The sequence below is a fragment of the Hemitrygon akajei genome, chromosome 3 (genome assembly GCF_048418815.1).
Source record: "Hemitrygon akajei chromosome 3, sHemAka1.3, whole genome shotgun sequence".
NCBI lineage: Eukaryota > Metazoa > Chordata > Chondrichthyes > Myliobatiformes > Dasyatidae > Hemitrygon > Hemitrygon akajei.
The window spans coordinates 97,986,018-98,013,016 of record NC_133126.1 but is presented as its reverse complement, the minus strand read 5'-3'; the positions used below and the strand labels follow the sequence as shown (position 1 = coordinate 98,013,016).

Here is a 26,999-nt window from a genome sequence, read left to right as displayed (position 1 = left end):
CAATCCTTTTTCCACTTTTTTTTGATTCTTAATGTAACCTTGCTACATCCATTTATGCTCTCTACTCCCCTCCACAATCTGTCATGAAGACATTGATCCTAACTTTGTTGAGGTTCAATTTGTCTGACCTGTACAGGTCTCATTAGAATTACTTCCAGTAAAGTACATCCTCCTGCTGTTTCTGCATGTATTGGAAAGTGACAGAAATTAAGAGAGATTCTGCTTCTTAATGCCTCTCTTAACTCAAGTAAAATCTGTCAGCAGGTCACAAATTTCTCATTCTGCTTCACCAGAATTTTTCACAGCCACCTGGTATAATCCATGACCAGAGCACTAAGGAGGCATCATTTAAAGTGTGCTATCCATGAAACACACAGTCTCACTGATGGTGAGCAGTGATGTCAGCTTTTGTTCAAGATCAAGGGAGATCATGTCCCTTCTGCTGGCTGCTCGCCCGTGGCACAGAGTGAACATTCCATCGGTCTGAGGTGCCTTCCCATATTTCTAGATTAAAATTGTATCAATAGATAATTGTAACTATTAAAATACTTATATTAAATGAACATTTTTTTTAATTCCCTGGCTCATTCTTCAACTTGCTAGAGCTCTGCTTTTTACCTTTTGTGGTTCCAACTGTTGCTTTTCATGCATTGTTCTGAAATCATACCATGTATGGAGTACTACTGCATGGAGAAACTGATACGGAGTCTGATCATGATTTCAGAAATTAGGATTAATGCTTCTGGTATTTCTACATATCACCACTCACTTCACATGCATTATACTTTGTCTTACTGATACCACGAGCAATAATATGCTTTTCTATTTTATGGTACGATGCAGTAGACAGAATTTGAAAAACAGAAATGTCAGAACACTCTTTCAATGTCTTAAATTAAGCTTTTTAAAAACTTGTTGCAGAGCTGTTTAAGCAGCTAAGAAAGAATTCTTTTATGTAAACAATAAAGAATTTTGTCTCTCCATCACAATGTCAAAAAGTAGTGCTCTTTTAAATTTTCTACAAAAACGTTTACTCAAAAAGCACTTTAGTATTTCCTTCTAATTCTATTACTTAAATCTGTCCTGCTATGTTTCAGATGATAGGAATCATTCTAACAAGACCAAGGAATTATTTCCATGGTTTGAAGCCACAGACAGCAGTAAATCAAAGGGCAAAGACAGACTGACTGGGAGAGCCAGAAGCTTTAAGTAAGTGCAAGAGTAAAAATGGGACAACACTGTATTCTGTTGGCAACTTAACTATTGTTTTGCGGTGTAGAAATTGAGACCACAATAACAAATCTTCAAAATTTTAATTTGAGCTTATGTGAGAAAGAAGAGCCTTATCTTCTACTTTTAAATTTCTAATCAAATTAATCTCAATTTTTATACAGATTAAAAATTCACTGGAATCAATACATGTGACACTTTTTATAGTGGCTGCAAATTAATCTATAACTGTTTATTCTTGGGTTATTAAAGTCATTGTCATTTCTTAGACCATGAGAGAAATAAGAAATACTGTAGATGTTAAATTTTATCTTCAAAATATGAATTCTTGACATCAGAGTAGTTTTTGGCAGCAAAGAGCTGTACAACAACCAAGGTAATTCGAAGCCAGGAGAAGAATCTGTGACTGGAGAAATACTTGGCCTATAGAAGAAAGTCATACAACATGGAAACAGATCATTCAGCCCACCAGATCCTTCAAGCAGGTTTCAATTTTACCAGTGCCTAAGAATAACGTGGTAACCTACCTCAATGACTATCACCCAGTAGCATTTACATCCTCTGTGATAAAGTGCTTTGAGAGGATGGTGATGAAACTATCACCTCCTTCCTGAAGAGTGACTTGGATCCACTCCACTTTGCTTACTGTCACATCAGATCAATAGCAGATGCAGTTCCATTGGCTCTTCACTCAACCCTGGAATATCTGGAAAGTGAAGATACACCCATCAGGATGCTCTTTGTGGACTACAGCTCAGCATTCAATACTGTCATCCCCTCAAAATAAATCAATAAGCTCCAAGACTGAGGACTCAATATCTCCTTGTGCAACTAGATCCTGGATTCCTCAGTTGCAGAACTCGGTCAGTTCAGATTGGCAACAATAACTCCTCCATAGTTACCATTAGTACAGGTGCACCTCAAGGTTATGTGCTTAGTCTCCTGCTCTACTCGCTTTATACTTATGACTGCAAGGCTAAGCACATGCCATATTTAAGTTTGCTGATGACACCACTGTCATTGGCCGAATCAAAGGTGGTGACAAATCAGCATATAGGAAGAAGATTGAAAATCTGCTGAATGGTGTCACAATAACAACTTCTCACTCAAAGTCAGCAAGACCAAGGAGCTGATTATTGACTACAAGAGGAGGAAACCAGAGGTCCATGAGCCAGTCCTCATCACGGGATTATAACTTGAGAGGGTCAGAAACTTTAAATTCCTCAATATTATCAATTCAGAGTCCTTTGTCCAGCATTACAGTGACAGCAGAGCAACACTTATAATTATAAGTGTTATAATACACTTATATAACACTTATAATTATAACTTATAATACAGTCGGCCCATCTTATCCGTGAGGGATTAGTTCCGGGACCTCTCACGGATACCAAAAAATGCAGATGCTCAAGTCCCTTATTCAGCCTGTCTCAATGTGGTGGACCTTAGGACCCAGTGGAACCCTAGACCTTATTTAACCTGTCTCAGTGCAGAGGACATTAAAACCCGGTGGTCGAGCTCCGAATCCGCAGTGTTTCTGTTCACGAAAATAATCACGATTGAAAATAAAGGGGAAATAATAAAGCAATCTAAAAGACATGAAACACCATTGGTTATTGGAAAAGCGTTAGGGTACAGTCGGTCAGCGATCTGAACAATTTTAAAGGATAAAGTGAGAAAGGCCCTGCCCCGATGAAAGCTACAATTATTACTAAGCAACGCAGTGGTTTAATTATTGGGTTTTGGGTTTTTGATCCTCCACATCAACCAGGCACGTTAGGAGAGCGTGCTCGGAAGTGGTCTGTCACTGGATCAAACTCGGGAACTTCCCGAGCCCGGCGCTGAAACATACATTCTTAAGTGTTTTATATGCATAGAAAGCTAAAATATATATTATATACTAAGACAAACGTTTGACTAACTAATGCCAAGTAATACCGGATGTACCTGTTCCGACTTACATAGTAAGAGCACTTCCGATTTTTTTTCGATCCTGATCCACGGTAACCCACACACATCCTCCGGTATACTTTAAATCATCTCTAGATTACTTATAATACCTAATACAATGTAATTGCTATGTAAACTAGTTTTATACTGCATTGTTTAGGGAATAATGACAAGAAAAAACAACATGCTCAACATGCTCAAACAACAAGTGCTGGAAGAGCACTTCCAGGTTTTTCAATTTGCGGTTAGTTGAATTTGCGCATGCGGAACTCGCAGATAAGGAGAGCCGACTGTATTGTCTGGTTGCATGATGCCTGGAATGGAAAAGCCTACAAAAGTAGTGGCTACAGCCCAGAACATCACAAGAAAAGCCCTCCCAACCAGAGCACATCTACAGTGCCTATGAAAAGTATTCACTCCTCTTAGAAGCTGTTTTCATGTTTTACAGCATTGAATCACAGTAGATTTAGTTTGGTTTTTTGGACACTGATCAACAGAAAGAAAACTTACACATCAAAATTGGTCTAAATTTCTTACAATTATTAAACACAAAATAATTAGCCTGACATCAGTGGTTGGGAAGTTGTCGGAATCGATTTTCAGGGATGAGATTACAGAGTACCTGGTGGCACATGACAAGATAGGCCAAAGCCAGCATGGTTTCCTGAAAGGAAAATCCTGCCTGACTAACCTACTGCTATTCTTTGAGGAAATTACAAGCAGGGTAGACAAATGAGGTGCAGTAGACATGGTGTACTTGGATTTTCAGAAACCCTTTGACAAGGTGCCGCACATGAGGCTGCTTAGCAAGATAAGAACCCACAAAATTACAGGGAAGTTACTGGCATGGGTGGAACATTGGCTGGTCGGCAGAAAACAGAGTGGGAATAAAGGGATCCTGTTCTGGCTGGCTGCTAGTTACCAGTGGAGTTCCACAGGGGTCGGTGTTGAGACCGCTGCTTTTTACAATGAATGTCAATTTGGACTATGGTATTAATGGATTTGTGGCTAAGTTTGCCAATGATACAAAGATAGGTGGAGGAGCGGGTAGTGTTGAGGGAACAGAGAGCCTGCATAGAGACTTAAATAGTTTGGGGGAATGGGCAAAGAAGTGGCAAATGAAATACAATGTTGGAAAGTGTATGGTCATGCACATTGGTGGAAGAAATAAACAGGCAGACTATTATTTAGATGGGGAGAGAATTCAAACTGCAGAGATGCAATGGGACTTGGGAGTCCTTGTGCAAAATACCCTAAAATAGTGGTCGCCAACTTTTTTAAGCCCAAGATCACCTACCTCAGCCTTAGTGAAAGGCAAGATCGACCTACTAAATCATTTAGTCACACGCATGCACACAGGGCAGAAAAGACTGGCGGTAAAACCCCGCAACCCGGAAACAACCTCTCTTTACAAACAGCTTTCCGTTGCACGAGTATTGCTATATTACCATTATCTTAATTAGTATTACTTATTTTCGTAACGCTCACATTACAAAACCTTTAATTCTGTGTTTCATTATTTAATTTTATTTCAACACAAAAATAAATGAATAAAAATTGACTGTTGCACTCAGTGTGATGACTGGGGCTGAATACTTTCTGCTAGCTCCCTGAAATTTGGCTCATAATGTTGCAAGGACAAGGCTGAGGATGAACCCAAGTGTAGGACACAGGCGCAGAGGCAGAGTCAGGAGACATTCTTGATGTAACCAGTGTGGAATTGGTATCCAGGAGCGACGCTAGACATAGAACTGGCAGTCCTAAGAACCATGAGACAAGGTTACTCACACCAGAGTCGACCAATGAACTGGCAGCTCCTTGTTGTGATCACAGGGTTTTTATACTGCATTTGCTGATGGAAAGCAGGTTTGTGTAGTTAGTGGAACCTGGGAATGATTGGAAACTAAACAAAGGGATTGAGGCCCAATTCCTGAGGTAAGTAGCCAGGTGGGGGATTGCCAGAAGGGACCGTGACACATAACTACAGACAGCCAGTCTGAGACAGTCTGTGAGGTGTCTGTCAGTAAGACAGCTCCTGTGCTTAGATTTCATAATTTTAATCTGTTGCAGTACAGTGCCCTCTCAAACCTCCTGACAGACTGAATATTTGAATGGACAGTTTCTTTTGTTAGACTGAATGTTGAATCTGCCACATTTTTCAGGTGTTTTGTATTGGTAAGCTGTTACTGAGAAACGAGTATAACTTTCAGAGGTACGCAAGATAATGACACTACTGTTTTTTGTTTCCCAGTTATTTACATTTGGGGAATGTTGGAATATAAAGGGGGAGAAGTGTTGTAATGTGAACATTATGAAGATAAATTAATACAAATTAGGATAATGGTAATATAGCAATACGCCTGCTATGCGGCAACGCAAAGCTGTTTGTAAAGAGATGTTGCTGCCGGGTTGCAGGGTTTTACTTCCGGTCTTTTCTACCGTGGTGCATGGCAGGGGAGCTATACACAAATGTGTACTGGGCAGAAAGAACGGAACTAAAACTCCACAACCTGGAAACAATCTCTCTTTACAAACAGCTTTCAGTAGCTGGAGTATTGCTATATTACCATTATCCTAATTAATATTACTTATTTTTATAATGCTCACATTACAACAGTATTTGCATATTTATTTATTTTTCTTTTTTTTGGGGATCTACTGGGAAAGTCTCAAAGATCGACTGGTCAATTGCAATCGACTGGTTGTGACCACTACCCTAAAGGTTACCTCCAGGTTGAGTCGGTTGTGAAGAAGGCGAATGTAATGTTGGCATTCATTTCTAGAGGTGTAGAATATAAGAGCAAGAATGTGATGTTGAAGCTCTGCAAGGCACTTGTGAGACCACACTTGGAGTATTGTGTGCAGTTTTGGGCTCCTTATTTTAGAAAGGATATACTGACATTGGAGAGGGTTCATTGGAGAAGATTCATAAGATTGATACCAGGAATGAAAGGGTTACCGTATGAGGAATGTCTGGCAGCTCTTGGGCTGTAGTCATTGAGTGTATTTAAGGCAGAGATGGATAGTTTCTTGATTAGCCAGGGCATCAAAGGGTATGGGGTGAAGGCAGGGGAGTGTGGATGACTGGAAGAATTGGATCAGCTCATGATTAAATGGCGGAGCAGACTCGATGGGCCAAATGGCCGTCTTAATTGATTGCATAATGATCACCCCCTTCAAGTCAATATTTAGTAAATATACTTTTGGCAGCAATTACAGCCTTGAGTCTGTGTGGATAGGTCTCTATCAGCTTTGCTATCTGGACACTGCAATTTTTCTCTATTCTTCTTTACAAAACTGGTCAGCTCTGTCAGATTGCATGGGGATTGTGAGTGAACAGCCCTTTTCAAGTCCAACCACAAATTCTCATTGTTTTGATTCTGAACACTGAATTGGCCACTCCGGGACATTAACTTTGTTGTTTTTAAGCCATTCCTGTGCTGCTTTGGCTTTATGCTTGGTGTCATTGTCTTGCTGGAAAACAAATCTTCTCCTGAGTCACAGTTCTCTTGCAGACTGCATCAGGTTTCCCTCAAGGATTTCCTCAAGTACTTTGCTACACTCATTTCACCCTCTGCCTTCACAAACCTTCCAGAGCCTGCTGCAGTGAAGTATCTCCATAGCATGATGCAGCCACCACCATGCTTCATGGTAGGGATAGTGTGCTTTTGTTGTTGTAGCCAAACATAGCGTTTAGTCTGATGGCCAAAAGGCTCAATTCCAGCTGACTTCAGAGTCTCCAACATGCCTTCTGGCAAACTCCAGCCAAGATTTCATGTCAGTTTGTTTCAACAGTAGCTATCTCTTTGCCATTCTCCCATAAAGCTTTGACTGGTGAAGCACCTGGGCAACAGTTGTTGTATGTGCAGTCTCTCCCATCTCAGCCACTGAACTTGTAACTCCTCCAGTGTTCAAAGGTCCCTTAGTGGCCTCCCTCACAAGCCCCTTCTTGCACGGTCACTTAGATCTTGAAGACAACCTGCTCTAGGCAGATTTACGGCAGTGCCATATTCTTTTCATTTTTTGATGATTGACTTAACTGTACTCAGAGACTTGAATTTTTTAGTATATCCATCTCCTGATTTGTGCTTTTCAATAACCTTTTTGTGGAGTTACTTGGAGTGTTTTTTTGTCCTTATGGTATAGTTTTTGCCAGGATACTGACTCACCAGCAGTTGGACCTTCCAGATACAGGTGTATTTTTACTACAGTCAATTGAAACACCTTGACTGTACACAGGTGATCTCCATTTAATTAATTACGTGACTTCTAAAACCAATTGGCTGCACCAGTGATGCTTTGGTGTGTCATATTAAAGGACATGAATAATTATACAATCAATTATTTTGTGTTTTATATTTGTTATGAATTTAGATCGCTTTGTAGAGGTCTAATTTCATTTTGATAAGTAAATAAGTAAATTTACTTATAAGAAAATAAGTAAAAAAGCCACTCTGATTCAATATTGTAAAACAATAAAACATGAAAACTTCTGGGGGGGGGCACTGTACATGAAACGCTGTCACAGAAAAGAACCAAACATCATCAGGCACCCCCTTTCTAGGCCGTGCACGTTTCTCACTGCTGCCATCAGGAAAGAGGTGCAGGAGCCTCAGAACCCACACCACCAGGTTCAGAAACAGTTATATATCAACCCTCAAGCTCTTGAACCAGAGAGGATAACTTCACTCAACTTCACTCACCCCAAAATGGTGTTGTCCCTGGAACCTATGGATACATTTTCAAGGACTCTTCATTTCGTGTTCTCAATATTTATTATTATTATTTTGCTTGTTTGTTTTTGTTTTTCTGTATATGGTGACATATATGTACTTGATAAATAAATTTACTTTGAACTTTGAGTTCCATGCTATCCAATTAGCAGCCATTCCTATTAATCCTATTTTATAGCATTTGGTTCATGGCCTTCTATGCCTGAAATTAAAGTGAATGCCTAGATAGAAGTTGTTAGTGTCTCGGTTTTCTCCACAGAAAACAGTGGGCAGTACAATCCAGATACTCACTAACTCTGGGTAAAAGGTCCTGTGCTAGATCCACTGTGATTCTCTTACTGCTCACCCAAAGTTTATGTCTTTTAATTTTATCTATCTTGATATGCAGAAAAGTTTTGTGTCATCTACTCTCTATACCCCTCCTAATTTTAACACATATTTCTTCCTGGGGCCATCCTTCCCCCATTTTTTATGCTCTGACGTTTGTTTCCATATTGTAACATGTCAAAATACTAGAAGGTACTATGTACAAACTCAATTTGTGTAAAAGAAGAAAGATATACTAAATAAGAATTATGACTGCTTTCTGCACTCTATTTCTGGAATCTTGGCTTGCTGTCAGCCACTGTCACCCTCAATTACATTTCCACAGTCATGTGATTTCTGCACATTCATCATTTAGATTTCCACACAAATCCCATTTCAAAAAGTTGAGTGCTGAAACATTTCGAAACTCTTTGGGATAACTTGAGAATCTTCCTTTGAGGAGATACTGTAGCTGTTAAATTTTTTAACTTTAAAAAACATCCTTTGAAACTATTTCAATAAAGCTTCAATCAAAAACAAGAGAAAATCTGCAAATGCTGGAAATCCAAAATTCAACACACACAAAATCCTGGAGAAGCTCAGCAGAACAGGCAGCATCTATGAAAAAAGTGTATAGTTGTCGTGTCAGACCAAGACCCTTCATCAGGACTAGAAAAAAAGATGAAGAGTCAGAGTAAGAAAGTGGGGAGAGGGAAGGAAGGAAGAACCACAAGTTGATAGGTGAAACTGGGGAGTGGGGGTGGGTGAAGTAAAGAGCTGAGAATTTGATTGGGTAAAGATATACAGGGCTTGAGAAAAGAGAATCTGATAGGAGAAGGTCATGGAAGAAAGAAAAGAGGGAGGAGCAGCAGAGGGAGGTGATAAGCAGGGAGGAAGACAATGTGAGAGAGGGAAATGGAAATGGTGAAGTGGGTGGGGGGGGGCATTACCAGAAGTTGGAGATATCAGTATTCATGCTATCAGGTTGCAGGCTACCCAGACTGAATATAAGGTGTTTAATCAAATTCATTTGGCTATCAGAAATGTTGCCTTTTCCTGCAAAAATTATCCGAAAATGGATGTTGAACTCAGGAAGTCAAATGTTTTATTTGCTTCCCTTTCAGAAATTATTTGAACTACCGTAGATTCCGGATTTTAAGCCGCTACTTTTTTCCCACATTTTGAACAGCTTTGAACTCTGCGGCCTTTAATACGGAGCGGCTAATACATGGTTTTTTTTCATGCCGCCAAAAACATTTTGCCTCGTAACAGTAGACCAATAAAATTGATGAGTAGTTCACAGAGGTCCAATGAAATTGTACGATAAATCAAGCGCACTTTCACAATTAAATTATTGTAAATCAGTCATTTGTACTCACCCTCATCAACATGGAAAACACTCGAAGAAAAGCATTGTGCTGCCTTTATGGCAGTTATTTAGTTTATAATATTTTCGCTTAGTAATTCATTTTCTAGTTAAAGTTAGAAGAGTTTTAACTATATTTGTTTTCTGTACTACATCGCGGGATGCTATGACGTCACACCCGGTTTCGCCGCGTCTTGTGGGAAAAATGCCGTTTGCGATAAACGGGATGGCGGGGGGGGAGCGGCGGAGCGGCTTTGGATCTGAGCGAACGCTGCTTTTAAGTTAAAGGCGATCAATAACTTTTCCTGGTAGGCTGCAGTATATATATTTTTACCAGTCGTTAGGAGATATTGGAATGTTGTTCAGTAAAAAAGTATATGCAACGTATATTTAAAAGTAGCCGTATTACAGGCACGGTTCGAAAAAAAGCATTTGCAATATGTATTTGTTTATGTTACCATATGGATTTAATTAAAAGTTAAAAAATCCTCACATGTAATATCTTTCTGTGTAAATATCTCATATTACAACGTGGGACACCTGCGGCCGAAAATCCGGTGCGGCCTGTACAAGTAAAAAATTGATTTTCTTTCTAAAATTAGAGCCAGCGGCTTTTAATCAGGTGCGCTCTGTAGTCCGGAATCTACGGTAAATGTATAGTTGTATTAAATGCTCCATTGTCACACCTCTAATTTTAGGAATGTCATTCCAAACTAGTACATTACAAATATTCATGTAAGTAACTTTATTGCATAGCCTTGTATGATACAGCTCCTACAAAGGGTAAATATTGTTACTCTTTTGTGCATTAAAAAGATTTTGTTCTTTCCTTTCAATGAAAAGTTCAAATTATCTTTGAACTTAGCAAACATGTCAGTCAAATAACTGATCGAAGCCTGAAATCTGTGATTGAGGAAGTGTTGAAATGGCAATTGAGGAAGCAATCAAAATATGACTTTCCTCCTTTAATTCACACACTCTTGCCGGAACTCTACCCTATAACAGCTATCTCACTTCTTTATGAAACAGAAGTTGCTTACATATGTGTGGTTTCTGCCTACCTAGTACCACAAGAAAGTTGAGTTTGAGAGACTGAAATTTTACTAGGTTAACCACTCTATCTGTACCATATAGTATATCAGCCAATTATTTGATGTTGATTTTTCTGCAAATGTTTCCCTGCAAATGGAACTGTGACAGAGAGGTGGGGGTATTCGTGTTCTCTGCAAGTCCACTTTTCTTCCCACTCAAACATCATACTGATCAATACATAGAAAGATAAAACATCATAAAAAATCATTTTATTTTGTATATGAGATGTACAGTACATTTGGAATTGTTTTTTTCTTCTTGTGGGGCAGGACAGACAATTGTAAAAATCTTCCTTAATCTCAATTAAGATCATTTTTATTGGAACCTGTATTTCATATTTCAAAACATACTTCCTTCATTTCAAAAACCTATTAGATCTTTGTGAAACAATAAATTTCACTTAATGTATGGAACATTTACCTCTGATGCCTCCCTAAGGAGAAGGTGGGAGTGGAGGATGCTATCACGTATTTGCTGCACAAATCACTCTCTCACCTAGAGGGGGTCATTTGTGCTGTGAGGATTACATTCCTTGACTTCTCTAGTGCCTTTAACACCATCCAGCCCAAGATCTTAAGGCACAAACTAACGGAGATGGGAGTAGACTCTCACATGGTGGATTGGATAGTGGACTACTTGACAGATAGACCTCAGTATGTGCGGTTGGGAGACTGTAGGTCTGACACGGTGGTCAGCAGCACAGGGGCGCCGCAGGGAACCGTACTCTCTCCGGTCCTGTTCACCCTGTACACATCAGACTTCCAATATAACTCAGAGTCCTGCCATGTGCAGAAGTTCGCTGATGACACGGCCATAGTGGGGTGTGTCAGGAATGGACAGGAGGAGGAGTATAGTAAACTGATACAGGACTTTGTGATATGGTGCAACTCAAACTACCTGCGTCTCAATATCACCAAGACCAAGGAGATGGTGGTGGACTTTAGGAGATCTAGGCCCCATATGGAGCCAGTGATCATTAATGGAGAACGTGTGGAGCAGGTTAAGACCTACAAGTATCTGGGAGTACAGTTAGACGAGAAGCTTGACTGGACTGCCAACACAGATGCCTTGTGCAGGAAGGCACAGAGTCGAATGTACTTCCTAAGAAGGTTGGCGTCATTCAATGTCTGTAGTGAGATGCTGAAGATGTTCTATAGGTCAGTTGTGGAGAGCGCCCTCTTCTTTGTGGTGGCGTGTTGGGGAGGAAGCATTAAGAAGAGGGACGCCTCACGTCTTAATAAGCTGGTAAGGAAGGCGGGCTCTGTCGTGGGCAAAGTACTGGAGAGTTTAACATCGGTAGCTGAGCGAAGGGCGCTGAGTAGGCTACGGTCAATTATGGATAACTCTGAACATCCTCTACATAGCACCATCCAGAGACAGAGAAGCAGTTTCAGTGACAGGTTACTATCGATGCAATGCTCCTCAGACAGGATGAAGAGGTCAATACTCCCAAATGCCATTAGGCTTTACAATTCTACCGCCAGGACTTAAGAACTTTTTAAAAGCTATTATTAATGCTTTTTGAGACGGTGATTTAGATGCATATCATATTTTTTTTACTGAGTTAAGTATTGTATGTAATTAGTTTTGCTACAACAAGTGTATGGGACATTGGAAAAAAAGTTGAATTTCCCCATGGGGATGAATAAAGTATCTATCTATCTATCTATCTATCTATCTATCTAATGGGATGTGGTTTGTAGACATGAACCTTTTTACTTCCAAATAGATTTGGTGTAGTTATCTTCACCAGAGCTTAACCTAGGCACTTCGCTGATAGTCTTCATTCATTTTTCAGGAGCTCCCTTAACCTAAGGGTAGATATTGTGTCAGGTGAGGATATGGGCTGCTTAGTTCTGCAGCCTGTCAACACCGATGTATATCTTGCAGTGCAGGATGTGAGGAGAAACGTATGAACCCTTTTTAAAAATGACTGTAGCATGGTATAAGTATAGACAATAACAAGATAGTATTAATAGATGCTAAGATACCATCTTAAATGATGCCAAGGGAACGCAATGCAGAGATATGTGTTTGCTTATCTATGTGAAGATAGATGCAATGTGCCAGACACAGTGCGCAAATCTTCATGTAGATTCATTGGACTATGAACGCTGGATATATGAGAAACAAGACTAAAATGACTTATTTGAAATAGTTAAATTTCAGATGCTGCACACACTATTTGAGGAAAAGATGCTATTCCTTAGCTTATGTTCAGCTTTCTTGGAGCTCAGATGCCAAAGGCAGAATTCTGAGTTCTCAGAAACTGGCATATTAAAATGTTGCCAATTATTTTAGTAAAAGATCAGTGAACTGCAGCACAGAAAAACTACTTGAGTATCTTCAGAATCTGAATCTGAAATAGGTTTAATATCACTGACAGATGCTGTGAAATTTGGTGTTTTGCAACAGCAGTACATTTCAATACATAGTAATAAATCTATACAGGAAGTATATATTAAAAAAAAGTAAGTAGTGTAGAAAGAAAGGGGAAAATATGGTGGAAGTGTTCATGGGCTCATTGTCCATTCAGAAGTCTGATGGCGGAGGTGAAGAAGCTGTTTCTGAAACATTGAGTGTGTGTCTTCAGGCTCCTGTACCACCTCCTAGTTTAATGCACTGAGGGGGAGAGCATCCTGGGAGATGGGGGCCCTTAATGATGGATGCTGTCTTTTTGAGGCATTGCCTTTTGAAAGTGTCCTCAATGCTGGGGAGTCTAGTGCCCATGATGGAGCTGGCTGAGTTTACAACTTTATGCAGTTTTTTCTGATCCTCTGCAATAGCCCCACCACACCAGATGGTGAGGCAACTAGTTAGAATGCTCTCCACAGAACATTGCCTTTGGTGACATCCAATTTTCCTTAAACTCCTAATCAAATATAGCAGCTCTCGTGCCTTCTTTGTAATTGCATCAATATGTTCGGCCCAAGATAGATCCGTAGAGATGTTCACATGCAGGAACTTGCAACTGCTAACCCTTTCCATTTCTGATCCCTTGATGAGGATTGGTGTGTGTTCCCTCGATTTACTCTTCCTGAAGTCCACAACCATTCGCTTGGTCTTGCTGACATTGAACGCAAGCCTGTTACTGCAACACCACTCAACCAGCTGATCTATCTCACTCCTGTATGCCTCCTCTTCAACATCTGAAATTCTGCTATTGGCGAATTTATAGACCATTTGAGCTATGGCCAGCCACACAGTCGTGAGAGTGGAGACAATAGAGCAGTGAGCAAAGCAGAGTCAGAGTCTTGAGGGTCGCCAATGTTGATTACCAGCAAAGAGAAGATGTTATTTCTGATCCTCACAGACTGTGGTCTTCCTGTGAGGAAGTGAAAAATCCAGTTGTAGATGGAGGTACAGAGGCCCAGGTTTTAGAGCTTTTTGATTAGAACTGAGGGTATGATTATGCTGAACACTGAGCTGTAGTCAATTAACAACAGCCTGACATAGGTATTCCTATTGTCCAAGTGATCCAAGGCCAAATGGAGAGCCAACAAGATTGCATCTGCTGTAGATCTATTGTGGCAATAGGTAATTGCAGCAGGTCCAGGTCCTTGCTGAGGCAGGAGTTGATTCTAGCCCTGACCAACCACTCAAGGCACTTCACAGTAGATGTGAGGGCAACTGGGTGATAGTTGTTGAGGGCAACTGGGTGATAGTTGTTGAACCTTGCCCTTCTTGGCCACTGGCCGCCCTTTTGAGGAAGGTGGGAATCGCCGACTGCAGCAGTGAGAGATTTAAGATGTTCTTGAACACTCACACCAGTTGTTTGCATGGTTTTTAGAGTTCTACCAGATACACCATCAGGGTCTGATGCCTTGCAAGGATTCACCCTCTTGAAAGATGTTCTCACATCAGTCTCCATAACAGAGAACACTGGATCAGCAGATGCTGTGTGGATTTGTACCAATGTAGTTTAATTCTCCCTTTCAAAGCATGCATAAAAGGCATTGAGCTCATCTGGGAGTGAAGCATCACAGCCATTCATGATCTTAGGTTTCTCTTTGTTGGAACTAATGGCCTGCAGACTCTGCTAGAGCTGACATGCACAATTCCTTCTCTAATCTCAATCAGAATTGCTTTTTACACTCTTAAGATGGCCTTCCGTAGGTCACCTGGACTTCTTGTATAGTTCTGGATCACTGGTCTTGAATGCCACAGGTCTAGCCCTCAGCAGACTGTGAATCGTAGTTCATCCATGGCTTTTGATTCAAGTATATTTGGTGTGTTCTCAAAGGCATACACTCATCCACGCAAGTTTCAATGAAGTTGGTAACAACTGTGATGTATTCATTCAGACTCAAAGGTGAATCCCTGAATATTGTCCAGTCCATTGACTCAAAGTAGTCCTGTAAGCGCTGCTTTGAGGTCTCTTGACCATACCTTCTTGGTCATTGCCACTGGTGCTGCAGCCTTCAGTCTTTGCCTATGCAACAGGAGTAGAAATACAGCCAAATGATCAGACTTTCCAAAGTGTGGGCATGGGGTGGCACGGTAAGCATTCTTGATGATGATATAACAGTGGTCAAGTGTGTTGGTTCCTCTAGTTCCACAGGTAGTATGTTGGTGGTAGTTGTTCAGAGACTTCTTCAATCTGGCCTGGTTGAAATCTCCTGTAATGATAGGGAAGGCTTCATGATGCGCTATTTCCTATCTGCTGATTACATTGCTCAGCTTCTTCAGAGCCTGAGGTGAATGTATACCACTACCAGAATGATGGTGGAAAACTCCTTCGGCAGACATTTGACAGCTAGATGTTGCAGGCTATGTGACAGGACTGAGACAGAACCACCACATCTGTGCACAACAGTGTGTTAATCATAAATCATACTCCACTTCCACTATCATTACAAGACTGAGCTGTCTTATCTTTGTGGAGAATGGTGAAGCCGTCAAGCTGCAATGCTGTGTCTGAAATGGCCAGTGTGAGCCATGTTTCCATGAAGCAAAGTACAGCAGATCCTGATGTCCCTCTGGTACAGCAATCTTGCTCTGATGTCTTCAGTTTTATTTTCCAGAGACTGTACATTCGCCTGTTGGATAGTTGGGAGCGGAAGTCTGAAGCCTCTATTTCAATTGAACTTGTACACCAGTGATACATCCCTGCATCCACTTTCTTAAAGGGGAGCTGCACTCGCAACCAGAGTCTGCTGTCCGAAGTTAGTCATTTTTGCTTATCGATATATTTTTAAAACATTTTTAAACGATGCTGCTTACTGAAGTACCCATGGCTGTGGCTGTGGGTTTCAGGTGTAGTATTCCTAAAAGGGAATATTTAATGATTCGCATCGGAACTGCACACAGTGCTCCCGGTGTGGCCTTTTATATATTGGTGAGACCCGACGCAGACTGGGAGACCATTTCGCTGAACACCTATGCTCGGTCCGCCAGAGAAAGCAGGATTTCCCAGTGGCCACGCATTTTAATTCCATGTCCCATTCCCATTCTGATATGTTTATCCATGGCCTCCTCTACTGTCAAAATGAATCCAAACTCAGGTTGGAGGAACAACACCTTATATACCGGCTGGGTAGCCTCCAACCTGATGGCATGAACATTGACTTCTCTAACTTCCATTAATACCCCTCCTCCCCTTCTTACCCCAACCCTGACATATTTAGTTGTTTGCCTGTTCTCCATCTCCCTCTGGTGTTCCCCCCCACCTTTCTTTCTCCCGAAGCCTCCTGTCCCATGATCCTTTCCCATCTCCAGCTCTGTATCACTTTCACCAATCACCTTTCCAGCTCTTAGCTTCATCCCACCCCCTCCGGTCTTCTCCTATCATTTCGCATTTCCCCCTCCCCCCCCCCCCCCACTACTTTCAAATCTCTTACTATCTTTCCTTTCGGTTAGTCCTGACGAAGGGTCTCGGCCCAAAACGTCGACAGTGCTTCTTATAGATGCTGCCTGGCCTGCTGTGTTCCACCAGCATTTTGTGTGTGTTGTTGTTTGAATTTCCAGCATCTGCAGATTTCCTCATGGCTACCGCTTAATGGTGCCATCTTCTTATTTTAGTCGAGTTTGACTTGCATCATGGGGCTAAAAATTTGAAGCACTTTCTGGCAAAACTGAGAAAAAACATTTAAAAAAAACTGAAAACAGAGTGAATCACTCAGTAGCCACTTTATTATACCTATTCGTTAATGCAAATATCTAATCAGCCAATCTGGCAGCAAACCAGTACATAAAAGCATGCAGATATGGTCAATAGGTTCACTTGTTGTTCGGACCTAGTATCAGAATGGGTAAGTATGATTTAAGTGACTTTGACCGTGGAATGGTTGTTGGTGCCAGATGAGATGGTTTAGGTACAGAGAATGGTGCAAAAAACAAAATAAAAATCCAGTGAGTGGTAGTCCTGTGGGCAAAAACACCTTATTAATAAGGGAGGTCAGAGGAGAATGGGCTGACTGGTTCAAAATGAAAGGAAGGTAACAATAACTCAAATTACCACACGTTGCAACTGTGGTGTGCAGAAGAGAATCTCTGAATACTCAACACGTCAAACCTTGGGCAATAGCAGCAGCAGACCATGAACATACACTCAGTGGCCACTTTATTATGTGTAGGAGGTACCTAATAAAGTGGCCTCTGAGTGTAGATTGCTCGATCTATATGAAATACACTCACAATGCCTTTTAATGGAAGTATTATTTGTACGGATGATGAGTGAATATGCTGGAGATATAATTAGACTTCTGTCTCCATTGATATCCATTCTTCTCATGACATATTCTTATATGACCACAGGAGATGTTCCAATCCAACTACAAACACTTGTTCCAGGTGAAGTAGTAATCTACCTGTATTCCTTACAATTCTTTGTGAGATTTTGTCAACCACTCAACCATTTCTCTGTAGTCTGCAAGAATATCCCTGAGCTTCAGTTACCCATCCTACTCTATCCTACTCATACTCAAAATTCTGCCTTTAGCCTCTTTGAGCTCCAACAAAGCTCAATGTAAGCTTAAGGAACAGCACTTTTTCCTCTTGCAGTTTGTTGCAGCCTCCGAAATTTAACAATTTCAGGTAGTTAGTCAGTCGAACTTGGTATCTTATATTTGGAGCATTCGGGGATTTTGTTTCTCATTCTTGGTATATCTGCTTTTATTCATCTTCCTGGTGGCTAACCGACCAGAGGTCTGGGTCTGTGAGTCTGTGAATCCACTAAGGAAGTCAAAGACCCAATGTCTACAAATCCACGAGTCTATTGGAGGCTGGTGACAGCCTGTCCTGAGGTTAGAAGACTGTCTTTGTATGCACGTGGGTGAGAGAAACGGGACTTGTTTTGCTGTTGATCTTTTGTTATTGTTGCTTGTGTTGTTCTGTGAACATGGTGGGTATGCTATGTTGGTGCTGAAAAGTGCGGCGACACTTGCTGGCTGCCCAGCACATCCTTAGGTTCTGGTGGTTGTTAACACAAATGACACATTTCACTGTACCAATGAATCTGAACTCCCATTTAATGACGACCATCCCCACCATATGGACAGTGGTGCAGACACAATAGATGCGTTCCCGAGCAGGTCCAGAGTGGAGATTGAAAAAGCAGCCAGTTTTCTGCAGGAGTCTTTGATTGGACAGCGGTGCAGACAGTAAGCATTCCCACGCAGATCTGGAGCGGAGCTTGAAAAACCCAGTCCCCAAAGTAGGGAGGTATCATCTAGCAGACGGCCAATGTCGGAGTGGTCTGAGTCAGAGTGGTAAGGCTTTGGCAAGACCAAGCAGAGGAGAGGTAAGTAGGTAAGTTTATTTCTTACTTCTTTTTCTTATTTAATTCTTGAAAGAATAGTGGGTATGTCTGCAGAGCCAGTATTCTGTTCTGGGTGTCAGATGTGAGATTTCCAGCCTCTCCAAAGGCCACATCTGCACCAGGTAGATCAAAAAGCAGCTCCTTAGAGACCCATGTCAGGGAACTGGAGCTGCAGCTCAATGAACTTCGGCTTGTTGGGGGAAGTGAGGAGGTGATAGACCAGATACAGGGAGGTAGTCACCTCAAGGCTGCAGGAGACAGATAAATGGGTGATTGTCAAGAGAGGGAAGGGGAAACATCAGATAGTGGAAAGTTCCCCTGTGGTTGTCCCCCTCAACAATAAGTAATCCATTTTGAATACTGTTGTGGGGGTGGTGGGGGGGGGGAACGTACCTGGGGGAAGCAACAGTGGCTATGCCTCTGGCACTAAGTCTGGCCCTATGGCTCAGAAGAGTAGGGAAATGATAAGGATGACAGTAGTAATAAGGGACACTATAGTTAGGGGGACAGATAGGTGATTCTGTGGACATGAGAAAGAAACATGGATAGTAGTTTGTTTCCCAGGTGCCAGGGTCCACGATGTTTCTGAATGCGTCCACAACATCCTGATAAAAGAGAGTGAGCAGCAGAAGTCATGGGTACATATTGGTACCAATGATATAGGTAGAAAAAGGGACGAAGTCCTGAAAACAGAATACAGGGAGTTTGGAAGGAAGTTGAGAAGCAGGACCTCAAGGGCAGTAATCTTGGGATTGTTGCCTGTGCCACATGACAGTGAGGATAGGAATAGAATAAGGTGGCAGATAAATGCTTGGCTGAAAAATGGGAGCAAGGGGCAAGGGAGCACGACCATGTTGAAGACTAAGGGAGGAGCAGTGCCCCAATCACCTTTATACAGGGGTCTGTGGGAGGAGCCACAGGAGCAGTCAGCAGAGGGGCGTGTCCAGACAGGTATACATAGTTTACCACAATAGGAATAGAATAAGGTGGCAGATAAATGCGTGGCTGAAAAATGGGAGCAGGGGGCAGGGACCTCTTCTGGAGCAAGTGTGACCTGCACAAAAGGGACGGGTTGCACTTGACTCCAAGAAGCAGCAATATCTTTGCCGGTAGGTTTGATAGAGTTCTTGGGAGTGGTTTAAGCTAATATGGCAGGGGAATAGGAACCACTATGATAGACCTGAAGATGAGCCAGCAGGTTTACAAGTAAATGATGGGTGTAACATGAATGTAAGGAAGGACAAGCCAACAACTGGGTACAAATACAGACAGTGCAAAGAGTTAAATTGTACCACAGAAGCAAAATTCAAAAGGGCGAAGAATGCAGGACTGTAGGTAATATATTTAAATGCATATAGTATTTGAAATAAGGTGGACGAACTCGTGGCACGTTTAGAGATTGGTCGGTCACCACCTTATACAATGCATTAATTCATTTAGCGCCTTTTTAGGTTATAAAATCAACTTTACTAAATCAGAGGCTATGCTTCTGGGGAATCTGCAGCAGGTACCTGACACTCAGGATGTTTCCCCTTTAAATGGTCACACACAGGTTTTGGCTTGGCTGAATATCCTTGCTCAAAATGAACATTCTTCCTCGTCTGCTCTACCCAATACGAATGATTCCAGTCATTTTTACCCAACAAATACTTAAAAAAATAAATGGCTGGTTTGTTTCTTTCACCTGGAACAAAAAAAGACCCTGTATTAAAATATCTAAGTTACAGATTCCCGGTAGTCTAAGGGGTCTGGATTTTCCAGACATCAAAAAATATCAATTAAGTTCTTTTTTATCTTATGTGGTTGTCTGGGTTTGCAGGGACCCCTTCTCAATTTGGCTAGACATTGAAGCTTCACAAGCAAAATGCCTTCTTATTAATTTGCTTTTCCTCAATAAGATGAAATTAGTTAAGAAATATTGTCTCAATACAATAACAATTAATACAGTCAGGGCTTGGAGGGCGGTGCGACAAATTGAGGGCAACACAGCGAAAATATCACCCTTCACTCCAATAACCAGTAGTCCAGATTTTCAGCCTGGCTTAATGGGTTCTGGATTTAAACTTTGGATTTCTAAGGGTATTTTCCATCTAGGAGATTTGTTTGATGAAGGAACGATGATGTCTTTTAGTCAAATAGTACAGAACTTTACCATACCCAACAAGGATCTTTTTCGTTTCTTTCAGATAAGAGATTATATACAGAAAAAAGCATCATTGTTAACTGATTTCTATAGTGCTGACATAGAAAAGAGGGTGTTTTGTTCTAAGGGTGAAGTCTCCTTTAGTACTTCTTACAGCATCCTGAAGGAATGTTCTTACGGAGAGGCTGAGCAGCTGGGAAGGGTCTGGGAGGAAGAGCTGGGAGTAGAAATTACATCTGTGCTAATGCAAAGAAAATTTCAGTTTGTATTACAACTAAAGCATTGCAACTCAAAATTCTGAATAGAGCCCATCTGACTCCAGATCGTCTCTCGAAATTTAAGACGGGGGTTTCTCCAATGTGTTCTAAATGTGAAGTAAATACTGGAACTTTCACCCACTGTTTTTGGACTTGTCCCAAACTTCAGGCATACTGGAGTGATATTTTGGGTGAAATGGAAAAGATTCTGAAGATGGAGCTTGAACTGGACCCAGTGTCTTTTCTCTTAGGCTTCCCCAGCAGTCGTATTATTAGTGCACATCAGAAAAAACTTCTTAACATCCTGTCTTCTTGTGCAAGGAAGAACATTTTACTTTGTTGAATATCTGATAAGGCCCCTGGACTTTTTGGTTGGTGTGATTTAATCATGGAATACATTCCTTTGGACTTTTTTGACATGTACACTCAAAAACAAATAGTTTTCATAACACACGGCAACTTTTTTTGCAGTATGTAGATGTAAACCTGTCTGCTATACTAATAAGGGATTTTGTACAGGATGTTGTGGTGATGTCTATATTTTGATGGATATGTTCTGATAGTTGATATCTGTGAGGGGAAGAAATGTAAATGTATCTGGAAATTGAAAGTTTTGTTATGAGCAAAAAATATAATTAAATTTTAAAAAAGAGATTGGTCAGTATGATGCTGTGGGCATTACTGAGTTGTGGCTGAAAGAAGGCCATAGTTGGGAGCTTAACATCAAAGGATATACTTTGTATCGAAATGACAGGCAGGAAGGCATAGGCGGTGGTGTGGCTCTGTTGGTAAGAGATGGAATTACATCTTTAGAAAGAGGTGACATAGGGTCAGAGAACATCAAATCTTAGTGGGTGGAGCTAAGAAACTGCAAAGGTGAAAAAAACATTATGGGAATCATATATATGCCTCCAAATAGTAGCCAAGATGTGGGTTTGAGATTCCAAAGGGAGCTGGAAAGGGCATGTAATAAGGTAATGTCACAATTGTAATGGGGGACTTCAATGTGCAAGGAGATCGGAAAATCAGGTTGGTGTCGGATCACAAGAGAGGGAATTTGTTGAATGCCTCTGAGATGGCTTTTTAGAGCAGTTTGTGCTTGAGCCTACTCGGGGAAAGGCCATCTTAGACTGGGTGTTGTGTAATAACCCAGATCTTATTAGAGAGCTTAACGTAAAGGAACCCTTAGCAGTGATTATAATATGATTGAATTCATACTGCAAATTGAGAGGGAGAAGTATAAGTCAAATGTATCAGTATCGCAATAGAATAAGGTGAATTACAGAGGCACAAGAGAGGGGCTTGCCTAGGTGGATTACAGAAGGATACTGGTGGGGATGACGATACAGTAGGGATGGCTGAAGTTTTTGGGAATAGTTCACAGGCGCAGGATGTCCCACAGAAGAAGTCGTTCTCAAAATGCGGAGTACTTTGCATCAGTCTTCACTGTGGAGGGCACTAGCAGTGTGCCAGAGGTCTGTGAGTGTCAGGGTGCAGGAGTGAGTGCCATTACTATTACAAAGGAAAAAGTGCTAGGCAAACTCAAAGGTCTTAAGGTGGATAAGTCACCTGGACCAGATGCACAACATCCCAGATTTCTGAAAGCGGTTGCTGAGAGATAGTAGATGCATTGGTTATGATCTTTCAAGAATCACTTGATTCTGGCATGGTTTTGGAAGGCTGGAAAATTGCAAATGTCACTCCACTCTTTACGAATGGAGGAAGACAAAATAAAGGAAATTTTAACCAGTTAGCCTAACCTCAGTAGTTGGGAAAGTGTTGGAGTCCAACATTAATGATTAGGTTTCAGGGTACTTGGAGACTATTGATAAAGTCAAAGTCATCATGGTTTCTGTAAAGGGAAATCTTGCCTGAAAAATCTGTTGGAGTTCTTTGAGGAAGTAACCAACAGGATGGACAAAGGAGAGGCAGTGGACATCATTGGAGCAGCGGAGGATGAGAGTTGACCTGATAGAGGTGTATAAGATGATGAAAGGCATTGATCTTGTGGATAGTCAGAGGCTTTTTCCCAGGGCTGAAATGGCTAACACGAGAGGGCACAGTTTTAAGGTTCTTGGAAGTAGGTACAGAGGGGATGTCAGGGGTAATGTTTTTACACAAAGAGAGGTGAGTGTGTGGAATGGGTTGCCAGTGACGGTGGTGGAAGCGGATATGATAGGGTCTTTTAAGAGACTCCTGGATAGGCATGTCGAGCTTAGAAAATAGAGGGCTTTGGGTAACCCTAGATAATTTCTAAAGTAATTACATGTTTGACGCAGCATTGTAGGCTGAAGGGCCTGTATTGTGCTGTAGGTTTTTTTTATTTGTTTCTATTTACTTGGATTTTCAGAAGGCATTTGATAAGGTGTCACACATGAGGCTTTTTAACAAGATAAAATCCCATGACATTCCAGGAAAGATACTGGCATGGATAGAGAAATGGCTGACAGACAGGAGGCAGCAAGTGGAAATAAAGGGGGCCTTTTCTAGTTGGCTGCCATTGACTAGTGTTGTTCCTCAGGGGTCAGTATTGGAACCACTGCTTTTCACATTGTTTGTCAGTAATTTAGATTATGGAATTGATGGCTTTGTGAAAAAGTTTGCAGATAATACAAAGATAGGTAGAGGGGTAGGTAGTGCTGAAGAAGCAATACAATTGCAGAAGGACTTTGACAAGTTGGAAAAATAGGCAAAAAAGTGGCAGATGGAATAGAGTATTAGGAAATATATGACAACGCATTTTGGTAAAAATGAACAAAAGTGCAGACTATTATTTAAATAGGGAGAAAATTAAAACATCAGAAGTGCAAAGGGATTTAGGAGTCCTCATGCAAGACTCCCAGAAGGTTAATTTACAGGTTGAGTATGTAGTGAAGAAAGCAAATGCATTGTTGGCGTTTGTTTTAAGGGGTATAGAATATAAGAAACAAGGAGTTAATGCTGAGGCTTTAGAAGACACTGGTCAGGCTGCACTTGGAGTATTGTCAACAGATTTGGGCCCCATATCTCAAAAGAGAATCCAGAGGAGGTTCTGGGAATGAAGGGGTTAACATACGAGGAGTGTTCAGCAGCTTTAGGCCTGCACTCACTGAAATTTAGAATAATGTGGGTGGGAGGGGGTGGGAATCTTATTGAAACCTAGCAAATGTTGAAAGGACTAGCTAGGGTGGATATGGAGAGGGTGTTTCCTATGGTGGGGATGTCCAGAGGTAGAGGACACAACCTCAAAATTGAGGGGCAACCCTTTAGAATAGAGGTAAGGAGGAACTTTTTTAGCCATAATAAATCTGTGGATTGCACTGCTGCAAACTGTGGTGGAGGCCAAGACTGTGGGTATATTTAAAGCAAAAATTGATAGTTTCCTGAGACTGGTCAGGGCATCCAAGGTTATGCGGAGAAGGCAGGTATGTGGGGTTGAGTGGGATCTGGGATCAGCCATGATAGAATGGCGGAGCAGACTCAATGGACTAAATGGTCTAATTCTGCTCCTATATCTTATGGTCTTCTATCAGAAACATTTCCTTATGTTTTCTACTCTACTTCTTCTGCATTTCTGTCTTTTCTCAGTTCTGTGAAACATTATCAACTGGAAATGTTCACTCTTTTCCCACAAACACTACCTCATTTGCTGAGTATCTCCAGCATTTTTAAAATTTCAGTTGCTTTTAGTTCAAATTTCCAATGTCTGCAGTGTTTTGTATTTATTTGGTCAATGTGCATTCACTGATATCATTCTTTGTAGACCAGGCCTGTGTCTGTGCTGCATAACTCTGAATCCATGATCTTAGCATTAAAATTTTAGAAGATAGATCATGGGGTTAGTTAGTTTTATAGATTTTTATAGAAGTCCAAATATATTATAACCTCAACTTCTTCCCAATCTGTTTTGCTCTTCACAACCTCAAACAGAAAATCTTACAGATTTGTAAATCTATGTAGGTTCTGTCCAGACCTATTATTAATTTCCAGGTATCCTCTAACCTTCTTAAAAATAAATTCTAGCATTTTTCATGCTACTGATGTCTCACTTGTTGGTCTTTGCTTTTTATATTTAATCTCTCTATCCTTTTTTTAAAAAAAAGGGTTATATTTGCTACCTTCCAGTCCGTGGGAACTGTTTTAGAAGGTCACGTATTCTCACAGATGACAACCAGTGCATTCCCATAGCTCACTCTGTCAGAAACCTTATATGCAAATCATTGGATCTTGAAGATTTATCAACTTTCAGCCTCATTAATCTCACTAATACCATTTGTTGTAGAAATGCTAATTTATTTGAGTTCCACATTAACTTGATGCCTGGACTCCTCCAATATTTCTGGTAGATAGGTTTTCTCGGTCTTTCAGGAGAATAGACGTGCAATATTTATTTAAAATTTCTGCCATGTCCTTATACCTCAAGATAATTTCTCCACTCAGTCTACAAGGTATACCTATTAATGTAAGTTAATCTTTTTCTTTTTTACATATGCAGTTGTTTATTTTTGCTTGTTTCTTGTTAGCCTGCCTTTCCTCATTAACATCTTGATTCTCCTTTGCTGCATATTGAAATGTTCCCAATCCTTAGACTTACTAGCATTTTTTAAACCTCTTTTGTATCTTTTCATTTGATCTAATGCTTTCTTTAAATTGATAACCATGGCTGAACCATATATTCTGTCAGATTTTTTTGCTTTAAACAAATATATTTATTTATTTGTAAACTATGTATTAATTCTTCAACTGTCAGTTATTGCTTGTTCACTGTCATACTTTTAATGATGTACAAGCTTGAAGGTTATTTTATGTGCACATTTCAAGTCTGTACTCTTCAGACCTCAATACTGGCTGAACAAGAAATCAATCTAAGTTGTCCCCTGCCTTTCTTTGGGCTGTATTCCAAATTAATTCAGAAATTACGGCCTCACTCTCAGATGAACTAAAAATTAATTTAGAAGTATTCCCAGATGTGTTCCTCAGCCCCTAGTTCAAACTGCACCTCAAATTATTTTATGAGATATCTTTCCCACACTGCTGATGCATATAGTTAACTTAAATTATCTCCCCCGCTGTATAAATTAATTTAATACACCCAGTCTGTCTCCTGATTGCTCCATAATTAATTAACTAGCACCTGCTGAGTTTATTTCATGTATGTATTAATAAGGAACCATTTGTGTCTTAAATTCGCTTGTAATTCACATTTAAGTGTCATGTGTTCCAAAAAGAGGTATGATACAATTCTCTTCTCATATCAGTTACTTAATGCCTGAGTATTAGTCATATATACTGATATTCATTTTGAGCCTTTCAAACTGAGTTGTATGTCCAGAGGGTTGTGCCTTTCTGGGACAGATTTTCTGGGCGCAGAGCTCAGAAAACGCAACACAACAGACTTTTAACATCGTATATCAGCGAGTTGTTTGTTATGTCTCCCCTCTTGCTGTGTAACGGGGACATCTCTTTTTCCCTGATTAGGGGGAAAGAGAGCCTGTGGTATGTCGAATTACTGGGTGAATGAGTAGTCTTTTTTGGGATACTGCAAGTCTGGGTCTTTAATGATGCTTGCTACACATTTGAGTGCTCAGTGGAGGGCGCTGATGCTTTTTTTGCTGGTAAGGGTCGGGGGTGGTTGTTGCCTTGCTGCTACTTGTATGTGGGAGGGGGAGTGGGGGGTCTTTGGGGTTCTAATATTTAACTGTCATTCATTCTTTGGGGCAATCCTCTATTTTTGTGGATGTTTGTGAAGACAAAGAGTTTCAGGATGTATATTGTATACATTTCTCAAACATTAAGTGTACCTATTGAACTTATTAAACTTTTACAGCTATTATTTATGATCTTGTGAAGTGGTTTGCCTCCCTGTCAGAAAGATATGTTTGTGATAGTGGGAGAGCAAAGAGTGTTGACTAGATTGACTTCTGAGATGTGCATTCTGTCATATGAAAATATAATAAGCAGAGTGAGCCTGCACTCCCTAGAGTGTAGAAGAAATAAACAGTGACATCTTTGAAATGTTCAGCCCTGTAAGAATTCTGTATAAGTGAAATGCAAAGTTATTCCCCTGCCTAGGTTGTATAGAACCAATGAATAATATCTCAAATTAAGGGCATGGTCATTTCGGACAGCCAAGAAGAAACTTCTTCATCCAGGTTAAGGGAATTCTCTGTGCAAGGGAACAATG

General features: G+C 40.7%; 1 protein-coding gene across 6 annotated transcripts in view; it reads left to right on the top strand.

The window, feature by feature from the left end:
* The window catches only part of LOC140725242 (uncharacterized), a 373,081-nt gene that overhangs the window by 309,908 nt on the left and 36,174 nt on the right, over positions 1-26,999 (top strand). For all 6 annotated transcript variants that reach the window (XM_073040438.1, XM_073040435.1, XM_073040437.1 and 3 more), the window contains one exon: positions 1,098-1,209. In XM_073040438.1, coding sequence (XP_072896539.1) covers positions 1,098-1,209 — 112 coding nt within the window. The remainder of the gene's footprint in view (positions 1-1,097; positions 1,210-26,999) is intronic.